Here is a 16263-nt window from a genome sequence, read left to right on the forward strand (position 1 = left end):
TACTATGAGTCTGTTGACATATTACTATAATTTGATACACACTTCAATTAAGCTCCAATGTATATGCGCAGAAATCACAACAAATTCACACGCTAATAAAAATGTAAACTCGTTTATGCGTACATGCCTGTGTTTATACCTATTGCTATTACAGTTGCCTGACTCAGTAATGAAGTAAACCCAACACTGTTTACAGTTATGCGGTAAACGTGATTTTCAAAGGAAATATCGCTTTTTAGGATACACATATCTGGGGGAAATTAATTTATTGTAAAACACGACAAACAATCGCTTTTTAGGATATAAGGTAATTATTTAAAGATTTATTTAGCACATTATATGTTTCGTTGAAATATTTAAGCGATTATTATGAAAGGGAAAACAATATATAATTTTATTTCAGAATGAATTTAAAAAATATTTACCTACAAAAACATTTATGTTTGCAGGGATTATTTGCAAATAATCAACGGATCACAAATTTTGTAAAACACAAGTTCAGATTGGAATTTGTTTACTTAACCCATTTATGCCTAGCGTCCTGAAAAAGGACATTGCAAACAGCGTAGACCCAGATGAGACGCCACATGATGCGGCGTCTCATCTGGGTCTGCGCTGTTTGCTTAAAGGAATTTCTGTAAGAAATATTCTAAATATAGAAATAAATGGACATCCCTTATTTTGGAAATAAATTGATCCAATTTAGAAGGATGGAAGAGTCCACTCGGCATAAATGGGTTAAGAGGCTGAAAGGTTTTTATTCGATGTTTTGGAATTTCAAAAACATATTTTCAGGATCATTTAATCGCCTTTTGTCCCTTTGTTCGTTGAATAGTAGTTTTATGTCTTTATTCTTGCATGAGCAAACTAGATAAATACTGCCAGAGACGATGACCAACAACAACACACTGCAAGTGTTCCTTGTAATCGCCATCGTGTTAATCGTGAGTTTTTAATCATCTAATAATTTCTTTAAAAAAATGAGTGAATGCACTTGTTAGCTATAGAGTAATTTGAAATAAGAGCGCTGACGGCAATACAGTAGTTTGCTAGTGTATTAGCAGAAGGCACTGTAGTATCGCACTTTGGTGTAAATCTAACTTCGGGTTTTAAGACCAACATTGCATCAAAGTGGTACATATATATAATGAAAGAAAACGCACTTTGGTTGTCTTTGTCAAAATAATAAATTAAATGATATAAATACATTTATAATGAAGATTTTTATACCGTGTAGTATTTGCTTATAATTCGATCGCATGATAATACTTTGATGTCGGTAAAGATGATTTTGACGTGTAAGTCACTGTTGATGACAACGATTGTTGTGTTGTCATTAATGATGATAATGATGATGATGGTTGGTATTTTCGACATTATTGACGCTTTGATGACATAGGTGTTCTGTGGCTGATGATCACGCTGGTGGGCAGGATTATTATGCAGATTTACAAGGAAAAGAATGATATGTAAAACTGTAATTTATTTTAAAATTTGCGATAACAATCAGCAAAAAATCGATCACAATGCATGTTGTTAAAAACCAGAGTCTATTTGACACAAAAGTGCATTCCTACGGTAACGTACTTTGAAGTTGAGCACCAATGTTAGGTTTTCATAAAAGGGTGGTTTAACAGGCCACAATTCATTTAATTATTTTTATAATAAAAACAAAATGACTTAATATAAATCACTAAATGCTTGTTGCCACAATTAATTTAAAACGAAATAGGTGCCGCTTTGATTAAACTGTTTTGTTAGCGAAGGACATAAGGCTTAAAAATTAAAATGTTATTATAAAAAAAGGTAACCATTAAACAATCAATAATAGCTTCAAACGGATTTTTTTTTCTCTTCGTGAATCCGAATAGAAAGTGTCATAAAAAGGAAAAAAAAATTACAGTCCAAACTTAACATATTTGTGTGAGCTTTGGTGAATCAAAGGACTTTCTCGCTGCAAAAGTACAGTAAGACGTAGTAACATTTGTTATTCGCAGGCGAACAACAACAAATACTGTCTATTCTGTATGTGCTATTTACTAAGGTTATACATGTATAATAAACTAAATATCTGACTATTTGTAAGTTATATTCTATTTCAGAATGGCGCTTATGGATGTGAGTAAAACTTTGCTTTCTTTTCGTAAAGATTATCCAATATATGTTGTACAGATACAGTGCCACTCAAATTTAGTTTCGTGAAAGACAATTTTTTTTCTGCAATACAGCAATATCTATCAATACATTTAAGGAAAATAATTTATGTCGTCGGCATGAAATATTGTGGTAAAAAGAGTACCTTTTCGTGGACACATAAAAATTATGATTTATGATTATGTAAAAAAAGAAAAACAATTATGTCGTTCATTGTATTTTCGTAAATTTCAAATTTCGTGGATTGGTATACCCTCAAAGTCAACGATAATACATTTCGCACAAAAAATAATTACTTCAAGGTATTTTCATTTAAAATTATGACTTAATGCATATTAAACATTTGCTTGTTAATGTCCGTTGAAGTTATAAATGTTGGTTTCGCCTTACAGTTGAAAAACGGTGCTATCATGACGACAATGATGATGCAGACGTCTATACGTTGGTAATGCGTGCACAATTCTTTACCGGTGACGCCATGCAAATCATTGCGTTGAATGGAATAAGCAACGCGCCGACCAATTGTTAAAGCGAAGTCACGGGATCAATTAACGAGCTGGTTATCAAATACAAGATATCATCTGCTACTCAAACAACCCCGAACCCGTCAACCAACGACTGCTTTGTTACGGTATTTTGTCCTTTGAAAGCTAGAAAAAATATATCAGTCTCCTTTCCTGATTTAATATTGATGCTTTTGGTAGAATATTTGAATACAATTTATTGATGGATAATTGATTTATTTATGGTAGTCCAGGCAATATCTTTTGTTTTTTCCATAAGGCTTTACGTATGACGTATAGCAGTCCTCAAGTGTCGCATGGCTGTGCCAGTTCCTTATTATGACATTGTGTTCGACTTGTTTGTTTGGTTTTCGTTTGATATCAATGATTCTTGTTAACATGCATGTAATAAGTTGGTATTTTATTCATTGTGGTAAATGCATCAAACCTGGTGAACCTGGCTAAGTCTCATTGCGTATTATTGTCTTAAGTTAGAGCACCAAATTAATTAGACCTTTATGTCTCCCATTTGATAGGATTTAATTTCGTATCGAAAAATGCTTATATTATTGATTCAGATTTTTAAATACTTGTTAAGAAAATAAAAGATGTGAATGTTAATTAATGTGTTTAATGTTCTATTAATACTTCATATATTTTAACGATTTTTTTCAGTATTCAGCCGCTACATTTAGTGTAAAGGTAGCAGTACAAGGAAACCCGGATTTTGTGACGATAACCGACCGCTTATATGAAGTAGATTGTAACACAAACGCTGCAGATTTAGGTTTTTAAAATTTGTTAGGCATGCACATGTAGGTATTCACCGGTCGACATCAAAGTTCCACTTATACATATTAACGTTTATTATACATTTTAGCTGATTTTAAAAAGTTGTTTATATTTGTACCTAAAGCTATGGCTGTTTGCGATCAAAATTACAAAAAATGACATTTAACTGAACGGGTTATAAACATAGTCTTGAGTTTTATGCAGAGCACAATATTTTTATTTTAAATCACAAATAGCGCATTGAATTGGGATTTAAAAATGAAGACGTTATAGAAATAATAGACTGAACTTCAATTAAAGTGAAAGCATGAACTTTCGAAAATCAAGATTATTACTTTGATGAAAAGAAAATATATTAAAATTTTAAACGACGGTTAGAGTAGTTTTTCAGGGTGCCTTTTAACTAAGTTGCCAAAAGTTTAAAATTATAATGTATGTGATTACTCTTGCAAAACAAATCAAAGAAACAAACAATTTACTCAACTTCGTTCGTTGGGTCTCCTTATTATTTTTACTGTATATTCAACGATTATTGTTTCTGGTATTTTTAAGAGCATACGTCCCAACCATTAACGCAGCAGTCACTCGAAAGGACAAAGTGACCGTGCAGTTGATCAAAGTGGGTGGAACAGGCAGCGGCTTTCCAGTAAAAAATCCGGTCCTCCTGGGTGGTAGGGTACGGGTGCGGATGACTTACACACTCGATCTTGCCGCTACAGTCGGGGAATACCCGATCGGCCTCCACAACTTTGATCTAACAGTAGGACCAGGGAATGGAGAAAGCGGACGGGTTCAACTTATTACCGACAATGGGTATTTTTATCATTTTTTAAAATTATTTATAGTATTATGTTTTTTTAGTATTACATATATATGATTTTTATTATGATTATTGATATTTTTATAATGATGATGATAATGATTATTATAATAATAATTATTATTATTATTATTATTATTATTATTATTATTATTATTATTATTATTATTATTATTGTTTTTATCCCTATCATCATTAAAATAATAATAATATAAAATTATTATCATTTTTATTATGATTATAAGAGTTAGTATAATTATCATGATTTCCTTGCATTTTGTATTTTAATATATAGTATACTAATGAAATGTGTATGGTTACTTCGTTGTGTATTTTCTGCTGTTTCATTTTATCAAGGTGTGTTCCTTCCACACCAAATCCATTTGGCCTGACACAAACGTTTGCATACAATAGGCGACTCAGTAGTACTGGAACCCGACGAGTGTTTGAGACAGGTTAGAAGAACTGTTTCTATATGGCTGCATTAAAATGACACTCGTGAGTAACATCACAAATCTCATTCGTTAAAGCATTATAAAAACATAATTACAAATTAAAAGTGCATTATTCTTTTTTCAAAAAGTATTTTGCGTAGGTTTGCCCCCCCCCCCCCAACTCATTTTTAAGAGCGTTTAATCTATTATTACGCCATATATGATTGTGGATTAAATTTTCTTGTTTTCTATAATTCATTAACCACCGTTGTTATTGATAGTTAATATAGGTCTTCTAAGTCTTAATTATTAGAATAACTTTTAACGGAAAAGTAAAAGGTATATGTTTTGTTAAAGAAAGTGTTCTGTTTGTGCTCAGAGCTAAACTTTTCTTTTATGGGAACAATACCATTTCAACACAATTCTTGATTGTATAGTTATTTATAACTAATTACATAACTGTTCAACTTATATTCCGTTTTTGTCAGATTTACAATACAAAAATCTTTGATGATTCGTGGCGACTAAGTTTCAGAACAATTAATGTATGCCGTTCACGTTTAAATTCCCAAGAATAATTTCAAAGCATGATTTTGGTGGTTTCATATTGGCAAAAACAATTTAAAATAAGAAACGCAAGATATAACATTCATTAAGTCCGCATATAATTTTTAACTCGTATGGTTCATTTGTTATATTTGTTTAAGGACCGTTTAGAATTGCTATGTTTGCCACGACTACATCTAAACAGCTTAACTTCAAAGTACGCTACATGGCCGAGTGCTACAACCTTAATCAACAAAAATGCTTCAATCAGACGGTAGGAGCAACTTTCAAATTACATTATAGATCTGTTATTGTTTTCTCCAATTTGAATAAATGAAATGGCATGATGTCATGATGAGTTAAAACCTTGTGTAAGACTTAATGTACATGATATATCACAACAAAAACTACAACTGAACTCTTTAACAGACTGAACAGATTACATAGTATCATTCTTAATTAATTTACGTAATATTAAAGCATGCATATGTATTTTACCTTTATATTTAAATAAAGAAGACACTGACTTTGACATTGATTTAAATTATTGAATGGGAGATTTATATCACAACCATTTTCGCCGTAGCAATTAAAATCTGTTTGTTGTAGAACTACTGCACAACTCTTAGAAATAAAAGGGCAACTGACGACGGAGGAAATACAACACTTTCCTTTTACATACAGATAGCAATGCCCGGAGAAGCCCTCATGAAACAAGGTAAGCATTTCTTACACATACATAAATACACGACTTTACCAAACATATTGAACTTGAATGCAAATAGTAAACAATGTATGAACGTTTTTAATATTATGCAATACCTACTGACATGTTCCATTAAGCAACATTTGTTTCTTTACATTACCAGATATTGGCTCGGTAAATAACATACATGCTCAGGAATGTGTCGCCGACAATACCTACTGGATCCTCGCTGTCGTGCTTGGTATCACCTTGCTGATTGTTACCATGGTAGCCATGTTCGTCTTGTGTCGACTGCGCACTGAATAACAACGTTCGGTCAGGTTCCAAGAAAAACCGGGCTTTTAAATTTAACCGGCAAACAAACTAACGAATCGCGAAATAAAATGATTGTATGATGTTTTTTGTGACGTATGTTTCCTTCATTTTACGACTTTAATTAATTCAACTGTGTACTTAACACTCGTTTACTTACATAACCTGTTTAATTTAGCAATAATACAAAAGTATACTTTTCTTTTCTACAAATACTAATCTGGAGGTGTGCAAAATGTTGTTTAACATGCTTAAAATGAATAAATTATTAATTACATGCGCAATATTGTTTTATGACATGTTTTGTATTGGTATACTACCTGACGCCGACATATGTATGAAGATTAAAAAACCTTTAAGCTGTAATTTAATTAAACAATAATAAACATATATTTCCGCGCAGGATTTGAAGAAAGGAGATCCCAGTAAAATTCTGTTTTGCGGTCGCCATACTCTAAACAACGAGCACAAACAGAGATATAACTTAGTTATGTCACTAAAATATCCGGTGAAGTATTGTTTTGACCCAAACGATTGATCGTGTTATTATAATAAGGGAAAACATGCACGTTATATTTATTTATGAAACACAACAACAACAAAAACCAAACAAACAGAAATAACAATCACTCGGAAACGCCCCAGAAAAAGTAATGATATTTTTACTATGCACTGCTCCTCAGTAGTTCTTATCACTGTATGAACGTTTGTTAAATTCCCGAAAAACTGAAAGAGTAAAGCTTAAAAATCGAAAAAAACAACTTAACTCATTAAATACTTATGAATACCCACACATGGAACAACAACGGCAAAAACTCTGTATATGCCGAGAAAGATAGTGTAACGGCCATTCACTCGGCATTTATGCTTTTATGAAGATTCATTTGAATTGTTCAAAAGTTGCTCGACACATGAAACAGACAATATAACATTAAGCAAAATGCAAGCACTCCAAATATGCTTACAAGCAAGTTTTGATCCTTGTCCTTTGTATTTACGCTCAATATTATCTATCAGTGCGAACATTTATATTTAAATACCTTCAATACTAAGGGAAGTATGCAAAGCACAAGAAAACTTACTAAAGGGCAATTGAGGAACACCAAATTGAAGTCAAAGTCATCACAATAACCGATTACACTTTCAGAAACAAAGACGAAGCTACAAGCGACATCCGGCCGAAATGCATGTTAGCTTTTGATAATTGCAGGTTTACTACCTTTTAATTTTAATTGAAACACGAGGTTGTTTGCAAAGTTATGATTTGAAACTACTAATGAATAACAAGTGTGTGTTAAAACAATATACACTTATTAACTAGAGGGTACATTATTACGAACTGATATTCATTGATATTGGCAGAGGCGCAGCCACTTTATATGGTTGTATAGTTAATAATTGTTCTATAATAATACCTAGTATAAACCGTAAAGATTTGACTGACACTATACGATGAGTCATGCGTTCTAATTTGTGAATGATGTCGTTTATATATGTGATATCGATTGATACGTGAAAAAACCACCAAACCGCTGTGTCACTTGATTCTCGGATCGTTCACTACGAATGAGGCGTCGCCGGGTTGAGTAATAATACATAAACTATTAATACAAAAAGAATACATTGACGACTAGCTTAAACAATGTCAGCCATCGACGAGTGGGCTATCTTCTTGTCTTTTTATAAAAGTGAACATGGACATTTTACTGAAGAAGCAAACGCCGATGCAAGAAACTTAAAGGCAATGTTATAACAATATTTATAGTTTAAGTATAAAGCTATTAATTTTAGCTCGATTGCATCGAAAGCCTAAGGCTTATATAAACACTCTCGAGTCCGATTCTCGAACCCGTACTTGGTGTCTATGGGAGAGAGCTAAAGGAGGCTCAGGTGGGGATCGAACCCATGACCTCCCGGTCGCTAGACGGACACCCTATCCATTTCGCCACGGCGACCTCTTAACGATATTAGGCTGGGTGACATGAATGAAAAACTTTTTTCTTGTCAGTGGCTATTGTATATCTATCACAAATGATAGATATTTCTAACAAGTTAACAATGATTTCTCGAAAATTCTGATGAATGTGATACAAATAATTTGCTACCGTCTCTTATTTTTTGTCTGGTTCTAATATTATAAAGTTGATGCCGTTATATAAAATAACACTAATGCTGTTTAGTTAACATATTCCCCGGTAAGTTACATTGAATGACAGTATTATATTTTAAACTTAATTTGCGCACATTTCATTGCATTACGAAAAATTAAAAAAAATAAAGAGTAGTGGGATAAAAGGAGGACGGACGATCGAACTGATGATGCGATTACTTAATGTGTTCCCTTGGGGGAATACACACATTTTGAACGGCAAAAACAGTCGAGGCGAGTTATTTTTCGTGATGAAATTCTTAATAAATTACTAATATATTCCTAATGCAATTCCATTAAAACTTATTGGGCTTCGCAATAAAAACTTTGTAACCACCTTTATAATCGTGAAACAATCACATTTAAATAGTTTCAAAATGGCTGATGGACTGATAGACAACATGGTAACTAAACGTTTTGTATATTATCGCAAAGAATGTGATTATAATTTATGACTGTTATATCCTGTTATTCGAACAAAATACTGAATTTATAATGAATACAATTTGCAAAAATTATGCATACACATACATAACATTTTAGTAAGAGCACATAAAACACATTTACACACTTAAAAAGTAACCCTGAACGTACCCAGAAACTGACCGCGTATCACGTATGTGAAGTAAGCCTATTTAACCTTTTAAAAATCTATTTGACGAATTCTATTTGAAAATGATAAAACAGCCAATTAAGTAACTGTGGCATATTTTGCAGCTTATTTAGCCTTCTTGGAATATTAAGAAATGTTTATGAAAAACGATAACAAATATAGCCTATGTAGAACGAAATGTTAAGCATCTTTAGGTTATAAAGACGCTTTGACAGCATTATCTTAATGGTCCTTTTGGGACAAATAAAAATTGCCCTCCGTTATCGACATATTGCACGCTAACCATCCGCCGTCGGCCAGATAGGATGACCTAGTTTAGGTCCAATGTTTTGTTTACGGTGGAAATAAGGTGGTGTATATACTTGCCGAGGACATAACTTCCAGTGAATGGTTCGGCACCTTTACTGGCCCTTTTCTGACTAGGAAAAGTTATTTTTCGTTCAGACCCTTTGCCAACCTCCCGTCGGGTACCCCTCCGGAAGACCTAGTTTTTGGCAAAGGTTAAAATGGGTGTTTTGGTAAGAGCGGTGAATGTTACAAGAAATCGTTCAATCAGTGTCATTCGGTATACCTTGTGAACATTAGTCATGAGTTTTCAGTTTGACAATAACGTTTTTATTTTGTGTAAGTCGGTGATGTCAATTATATTCTTATATAAGTTGTAACGCCTGGTAGTGTCGACAAAAGATTGCCGTGAGTTTTTATTGCTTAACATTCTTACTTGATCAAAGTATAACGTAATTGGTCACAAAAATGTCAAAACCAACGAATCCGGCTTTGAATGTTAGATTGAACGAGATTTCGGCGTTATCAAAAATACGTACGCGACTCTGCAGTATACAAAAAAAAACAAGTTCATCACCGACTGCTTGCTTTAACTTGATCATTCTCTCTTTGAAAATCCGAATCAAATATTAAGATTAAACTATATACACAAATTTAGAGTATACATTTGGTAAGGCTAATATCGAAAAACTGACTACTTTTCGTCTGATTTTTTGATTAAACAAATTGTATGTTAATGTATTGTTTCAACATATTTTTTTGAGTTGAACTTGCGTATGAATAGAAACAGTTTTCTTGCTGTTTTCACACGAACTATTTTTTTACTAATTAAGCTATAATATTTTTAGGAGATATTAGAACAAGCTTTGGAAACAAGTTTCTTGAAATACCTAATTGTCGTCTACAAACAGGAAACTTTTGGTTAAACCCAAAGGTCAGGTCCGTGTTCAAACATTGTGTTACTCTGTAAATGCATATACATACCATGAGAGAAAACACTTATGTTCAGAATAATCCTAAAGATAATTATTTAGTGAAGGTATTTACATTAATCTGACGATATGCACATCCAAATCAATTGTAGGCAGACTATGCACATCTAGTGTATACACTGCATCTAATTTATTGGAAATTGAATTCCCAATAATATGTCTATCTTATAATAATGACAAATTTTGAAATTAAGACTTGGCTGCAATGCCCCCCCCCTCCCACAAAACAAAATAAATAAGCGAATTAGTACACGCCACACCTTCGTTCGTATGACCCGTTTCGGGTTAAGGTTTTAATTAGGGGGTCGAGGATGTAAATAAATGCCAATGGGGTAATGTCCAGTTAGTTAGTAGGTACCTTCAATGCCCCCTTTGTCACAAACAATTGTTATCCCCTGGTAGAGACCTCGAGCTCCAGTCGGCTTCCCATCGGGATGATCAAGATTTGCTCCAAGGTTTTAATTAGGGTTGGGGTCAGATGATACACATATATACCACATTTATTATGTCCAGTGAATGGTTTGACACCTTTGATGGGCGCTCTTTCCGACAAACAACACTTATCCACAGTAGCGAACTTGTGAACGCCAACCACCTTTTGGTTGCCCATCAGTATGACCTAGTTTTATGCAAAGGTTTTAATCATGTTGGAGATCAGAAGGGATGTACATCATGCTGAATGCAATTTTTACAGGGAATGCATAGGAATAAATGGCCACTTTCTGACAATCAAGAGTTGTGGGCCGCGTATAAACATGATTATTTTCGATTTGTTTAATTATTTTAATCTAAATTGTTAATCATCGGTGGCTTAGATTTCGTGTGGTCGCCGTTTTGTTAAGTGAATGTCGCGCGATCGGATTGTTTAAATCGAAACTACTCGTATTGGCCAAGATTCGAATAACGGCCCGCTCATAAATCTATTCAAAAAGTGCCAAAATGAGTAGATTTACAATCTGAATTTAAACCATGGTTACCAGATGTGCAATATTCAATCCTTTCACGTATGTTAGAATCATTACTGATTTACGACATCTGTTGTCGACCGACTATACATTAACTGGCAGGATAAACACAAAGACAGATAATAAATCACCAGTTTCAATCGCAATATGAATAATTGCAGACGGTTAATTCAGCCAAGTAATTGCAGGATCTCCAAAATCCAATGCCTGTATTTTTCCATTCCGTATGTTTGCAGCTGTTAAGATTTCCGTCGTCTGTTATATGAATGATTATCGCTTTAGCGCTTTCATAAAAAGAAGTTTCGATCTCGGGTATGTTGTCCAGTGTGTAATGGGGCAACTCAAGTCTAAAGGACTTAACAGCGACAGGGTTTGGTGGATAAATAAAAATGGCGACACTTCATTCTTTGGGTTGTGCCTATTTGTTATTTCTTCCGGTGGTACCCGTACCCTAAGTCCATTGTTCCCGGAAGCTACAGGTTGTTTCGTCTGTGAAGCTATTGTCTCACTTCTCTAGCATATTGTCTTATGACAATGGCGTATGATAACCATTCTATTTCATACAGCGTGTTCTTGATGGACAGTCAGACACTTAATGAAGCGCACCAATGCAGTTATTAAACAAGACTTTGCTTCGTACAACTCGCTGTCGCGAATCGCACCACATTCTCAGTTATGTACTGTCTGGCAGTGTCACAGACAATTAATTGTCGTCGTGGACTGTGGATTGCATGATTTATCATTTGGTCACTGACTTTGCTATTGTTTAATGTCCGTCAGGTGCTTCATAAGGTTGTCTTCGGAACGTCGTGGCCTTTTCATCCTCGATATCTTTTTACATCATGCCTCTGGTTTAAGTAGTTTGAAGCTCGGAGGTATGAAGTCCCTTGCTTGATGAAGCTTTGTTTCCATTGAAAGTTGCTCAAGAATATTATGAATGCGACGATTGTCACAGCTTTCGTCAATGTGACCCTCCGAACCACTTATGTTAGCGTCCAGTTAACTTTTTACAGTCGGACCTCATATTAATTGACGGATCAACTGTTTTAGAAGAGAATGCATGTAGGCAGGCGTTGGCATTTGATTGCCGAAAATGCTTTGTTATTATTTTTACTATTGAGTATGTAATTGTTATTGCTTGGCAGTGGATGGTGCTTGTGCATGCTAGTCCCTCGATCCTTCTCTCTGCGTCGCTCTATTATATATCTAATAAGTTACATATTTGTGTAACCTATATTATGTGAACTTCTATTACATTAAAGACATCTTTGTTAATTCTGCCGCATGCACTGTGTGGAATTTTTCAACCAAGTTAAAAAATTCATTTTTACCTGTTTACCTTATATGCGTATTATGTTTATTTTAATACATATGCGTCGTGCTCTGTGAAAAGGGGGTAAACTGCATGTGCTTAAAGTTTCGCCCCGCGTTAGCCAGTGCAGTCAGCACAGGCTAATCAGGGACGACACTTTCCGCCATAAATGGATTTTTGCTAAGAAGATACTGTAATTGAAAAATACCGTAAAAGAGGAAACTGCCCTCCCTGATAAGTCTCCGCTGACTGCAGAGGCTAACCTGTGACGACACATTACGTACATGCATTAAACGCCCTTTTCACAAATCACGGTCCATTTACTATTACCGGTATGCAGCATTTTTATCATATTTACAAAGATAGCTAAGTAGGCTGTAAGTTGTATACATGTTACTTTAAAAGATAAATAAACTAAGTAGGCCTTTTTTTCTTCTAAATAAGCTGAATAAAGAACGCATCCTTTTGCTATCTAAGCTAACATTGTACTATTTTATTTCTTATCATATGTTCTTATGTTACATGGGCTTATATCTCATACTATTAGGTAAACGTGGCAAAAAAGTAAAATAAGCTGAATAATATACTGCATACAACACGAAAGAATGCAAACGGTTTTGTGTATTTCACCTTACTAATAAAACATGAATATGCCTAAATAAGGCGTTTATTTAATCTGATTCATGATCATGCTTTATTCCCTTAATTATGCTAAATATACTGCATATATTCACTAGGCATTTTATCCATCGTATTTTTGTTACTTGCTTAGTAGGCTAAATATGCTTAATAGGCTGCTAAATAAGCTTATAAGTTTATTATTTCATCATTGTTAGACTACATGTTAAATAGGCTAACTATTACCTATCGACTAACTTCACATAAATCGCCTCGGTCAATATGCCTTTCACATGTGAATACCAGATCATATGAAATGACCCTCTAGTCAGTAACTGTTGTATTATTTAACTACCGATAAACCGACATTCTTTTAATAACTTTAGAAACGCATTTTTATTGTATGCTTTCCGGTGGTTTATAGAGAAATATCAGTGCAATAAAACTGGTATTTCACTGTTTTGAATAGTGAAAAATTGATATTTTTCACTGTTTTACTGTGAAATGACGAGATTTTTTCGACGAAATGACGTCATAAATGCAGCGAAATTATCCAGTTAAACTCTTTTACAATTTAAATTAACGGTGAAAAAAAAGCATAAAATAAAAGGAAAATGTGTTGAATTCGATGAAATATCGATTTTAATTCACTCTTGATAATAGAAAATACACATTTTATATGATCACTCGTGAAATAAAATCGATATTCCATCGAATCCAACACATATCATCTATTAATTTGCTAAATAGGCTAAATAGGTGGCTTAATAGGCCGAATAAGGCTAATATGGTGAATGTTTGAACCTATTAACTGAATTTAAAAAAAGGTTAAGCAGGTTGCTAAATATGCTAAGAGGTCTGCATATAATGTGTAACTAAACCTATTTAACAAATTTGCTAAATAGGCTTATTAGGCTAAAATGGTCAAAATAGATATAAGTTTAAATCTAAATGAGATAAAGCTGAATATAATTTATTTTCAACCTATATAATAACATTGCAAAGGCTTAATATATGGAACGCCTTGTCTGTCTCCTGTTGACTATTGGTATATCGATGGTTTCATTCAAATGATGTGGGTTTAAATAATATGATAGGTGTTTATAATAGTATACTGTGTGCTTGCCATATTATGCTGTGTGTTTGTGATGGTATGCTGTGTGTTTGTGATGTTATTCCGTGTGTTTGTGATGATATGATATGTGTTTACCATAGTCTGCCGTGTGTCTGTCATGGTATGTTGTGTGTTTGTCATGGCATGCTGTGTGTTTGAAATGGTATGCTGTGTGTTTGTGATGGTACGCTGTGTGTTTGTTATGGTATGCTGTGAATGTCATTGAAATGATGTGGGTTTAAATCATATGCTATGTGCTTATATTACTATGATGTGTGCTTGCCATAGTATGGTGTGTGTTTGCGATTGTATTCTGTGTGTTTGTGATGGTATGCTGTGTGCCGTTCATGGTATGCTGTGTTTTGACATGGTATGCTATGTGTTTGTCATTGTATGCTGTGTGTTTGTCATGGTATGCTGTGTTTTCGTCATGGTATGCTGTGTGTTTGTCATGGTATGCTGTGTGTTAACCATGGTATGCTGTGTGTTTGCTGTACTATTCTGTGGGTTTGTCTAACATGATGTCCTTTTCATTCGCTATGATGTAAGTTGGTGATATTTTCATTCGGAACACTCGGTTTTTGTCAAAGAACTAATGGTTACGTCATACGTATATCCGTCGGTCCGTACGTCCGTATTTCCGTCCGTCCGTGCGTCTACCTCTTTGTCTGTGTTTCTGTCTGTGTGTCTGTCTTTCTGTCTATCTGTTTGTGTTTCTCTCCGTTCGTCTGTCTGTTGTCTGTCTGTCGGTGTGTCTGCCTTTCTCTCTGTTCGTCCGTTCGTATGTCCGTCCGTCCGTGTGTCCTTATTTCCGTGTGTCCGTCTGTCTCGTCTGTTTGTCTGTCTGTTTTTTGTCTGTCCGTCCGCCATTCTGTACGTCCGCATGCCCATTTGTTCGCAACTTACATCATAGCGAATGAAAATGACATCATGTTCGATAAAACCACAGGATAGTACAACAAAAACACAGCATACCATGATAAACACCAAGCATACCATGACAAATACACAGCATACCATGACGAAAACACACAGCATACACTAACACACACAGACATACCATCACATACACACATACTCTTTCAAGCACACAGCATAGTATTATAAACACATATAATATGATTTAAACCCACAGCATTTCAATGACACTCACAGCATATCTCATAAACACACAGCGTACCGTCACAAGCACACAGCATACTATTTCAAACACATGGAATGCCATGACAAACACACAACATACCATGAACACAGCAGACTATGGTTAACACACAGCATATAATCAAAAACACACAGCATATCATCACAAAAACACAGCATACCATCACAAACACACACTGACAGCATACCATCACAAACGCACAGCATAATATGGCAAGCACACATCATACTATTATAAACACATATACTATTATTTAAACCCAAATCATTTCAATGAATCCTTCGATATATCAATAGTCAATAGGAGACAGACTAGACTGCTTTGTAGGCTAAAAAGGCTAAATACGCTTTATTATTTTAATCTTTTTAATAGATTTGCCTAAACGGCTGAATAGGCGTACTTCAAACGCTTCTCACCAATACTTTACACCATGAAAACAAGTTAGTTTGTCAAACAGCCCAATTTAAGCTAGGCGTGTTACAGTGAACTAATCTTATGTGTTAGAAATAAAAAGAACATTATTGTTTAATCAAATGTTCGATAATGTATATATTCGGGTGTTTTTTATATCAGCTGCTCAAAAGCTCAGTTGATAAAGCAAAGATTGATTAGTTGCATGACGCAAACCTTTCTCATTTAAGTGCTTCGTTGTATGAAGCAAACAATGGTCAGTTGCCGGGGACGAACAAAACGAAGTTACATGAAACAAACACTGCTCAGTTTTATGACAACAACTGTTAAGTTGCATTAAAAATGTATTGCTTAGTTTCTGAAGCAAGTATTGAT

General features: G+C 34.2%; 1 protein-coding gene across 2 annotated transcripts; it reads left to right on the top strand.

Annotated features, from left to right (window-relative positions):
* Nucleotides 1-871: 871 nt before the first annotated feature.
* LOC127862847 (uncharacterized) lies at nucleotides 872-6544 on the top strand. 2 transcript variants are annotated; one of them, XM_052402104.1, is made up of 9 exons: nucleotides 872-944; nucleotides 2103-2118; nucleotides 2547-2785; nucleotides 3333-3472; nucleotides 4002-4262; nucleotides 4627-4724; nucleotides 5411-5523; nucleotides 5859-5967; nucleotides 6119-6544. In XM_052402104.1, exons 4-9 carry the CDS (start codon nucleotides 3465-3467, stop codon nucleotides 6259-6261), a joined length of 732 nt encoding a protein of 243 aa, XP_052258064.1. In that variant the 5' UTR covers nucleotides 872-944; nucleotides 2103-2118; nucleotides 2547-2785; nucleotides 3333-3464; the 3' UTR covers nucleotides 6262-6544. The 2 variants fall into 2 exon arrangements, with proteins under 2 accessions (XP_052258064.1, XP_052258063.1); XM_052402103.1 differs by lacking the exons at nucleotides 872-944; nucleotides 2103-2118; nucleotides 2547-2785; nucleotides 3333-3472 and having other exon boundaries at nucleotides 3751-4262.
* Nucleotides 6545-16263: the final 9719 nt, after the last annotated feature.

Source organism: Dreissena polymorpha, chromosome 16, assembly GCF_020536995.1.
Source record: "Dreissena polymorpha isolate Duluth1 chromosome 16, UMN_Dpol_1.0, whole genome shotgun sequence".
Taxonomy (NCBI): Eukaryota; Metazoa; Mollusca; class Bivalvia; order Myida; family Dreissenidae; genus Dreissena; species Dreissena polymorpha.

Bases quoted from the DNA above. Each gene is read 5' to 3' on its own strand.
- LOC127862847 (XM_052402103.1), top strand. From the start codon at position 3,880: ATGTATGTGATTACTCTTGCAAAACAAATCAAAGAAACAAACAATTTA. The intron at 4,725-5,410 runs GTTAGAAGAACT...TATTTGTTTAAG, and splicing joins CCGACGAGTGTTTGAGACAG to GACCGTTTAGAATTGCTATG. The intron at 5,524-5,858 runs GTAGGAGCAACT...TGTTTGTTGTAG, and splicing joins AAAAATGCTTCAATCAGACG to AACTACTGCACAACTCTTAG.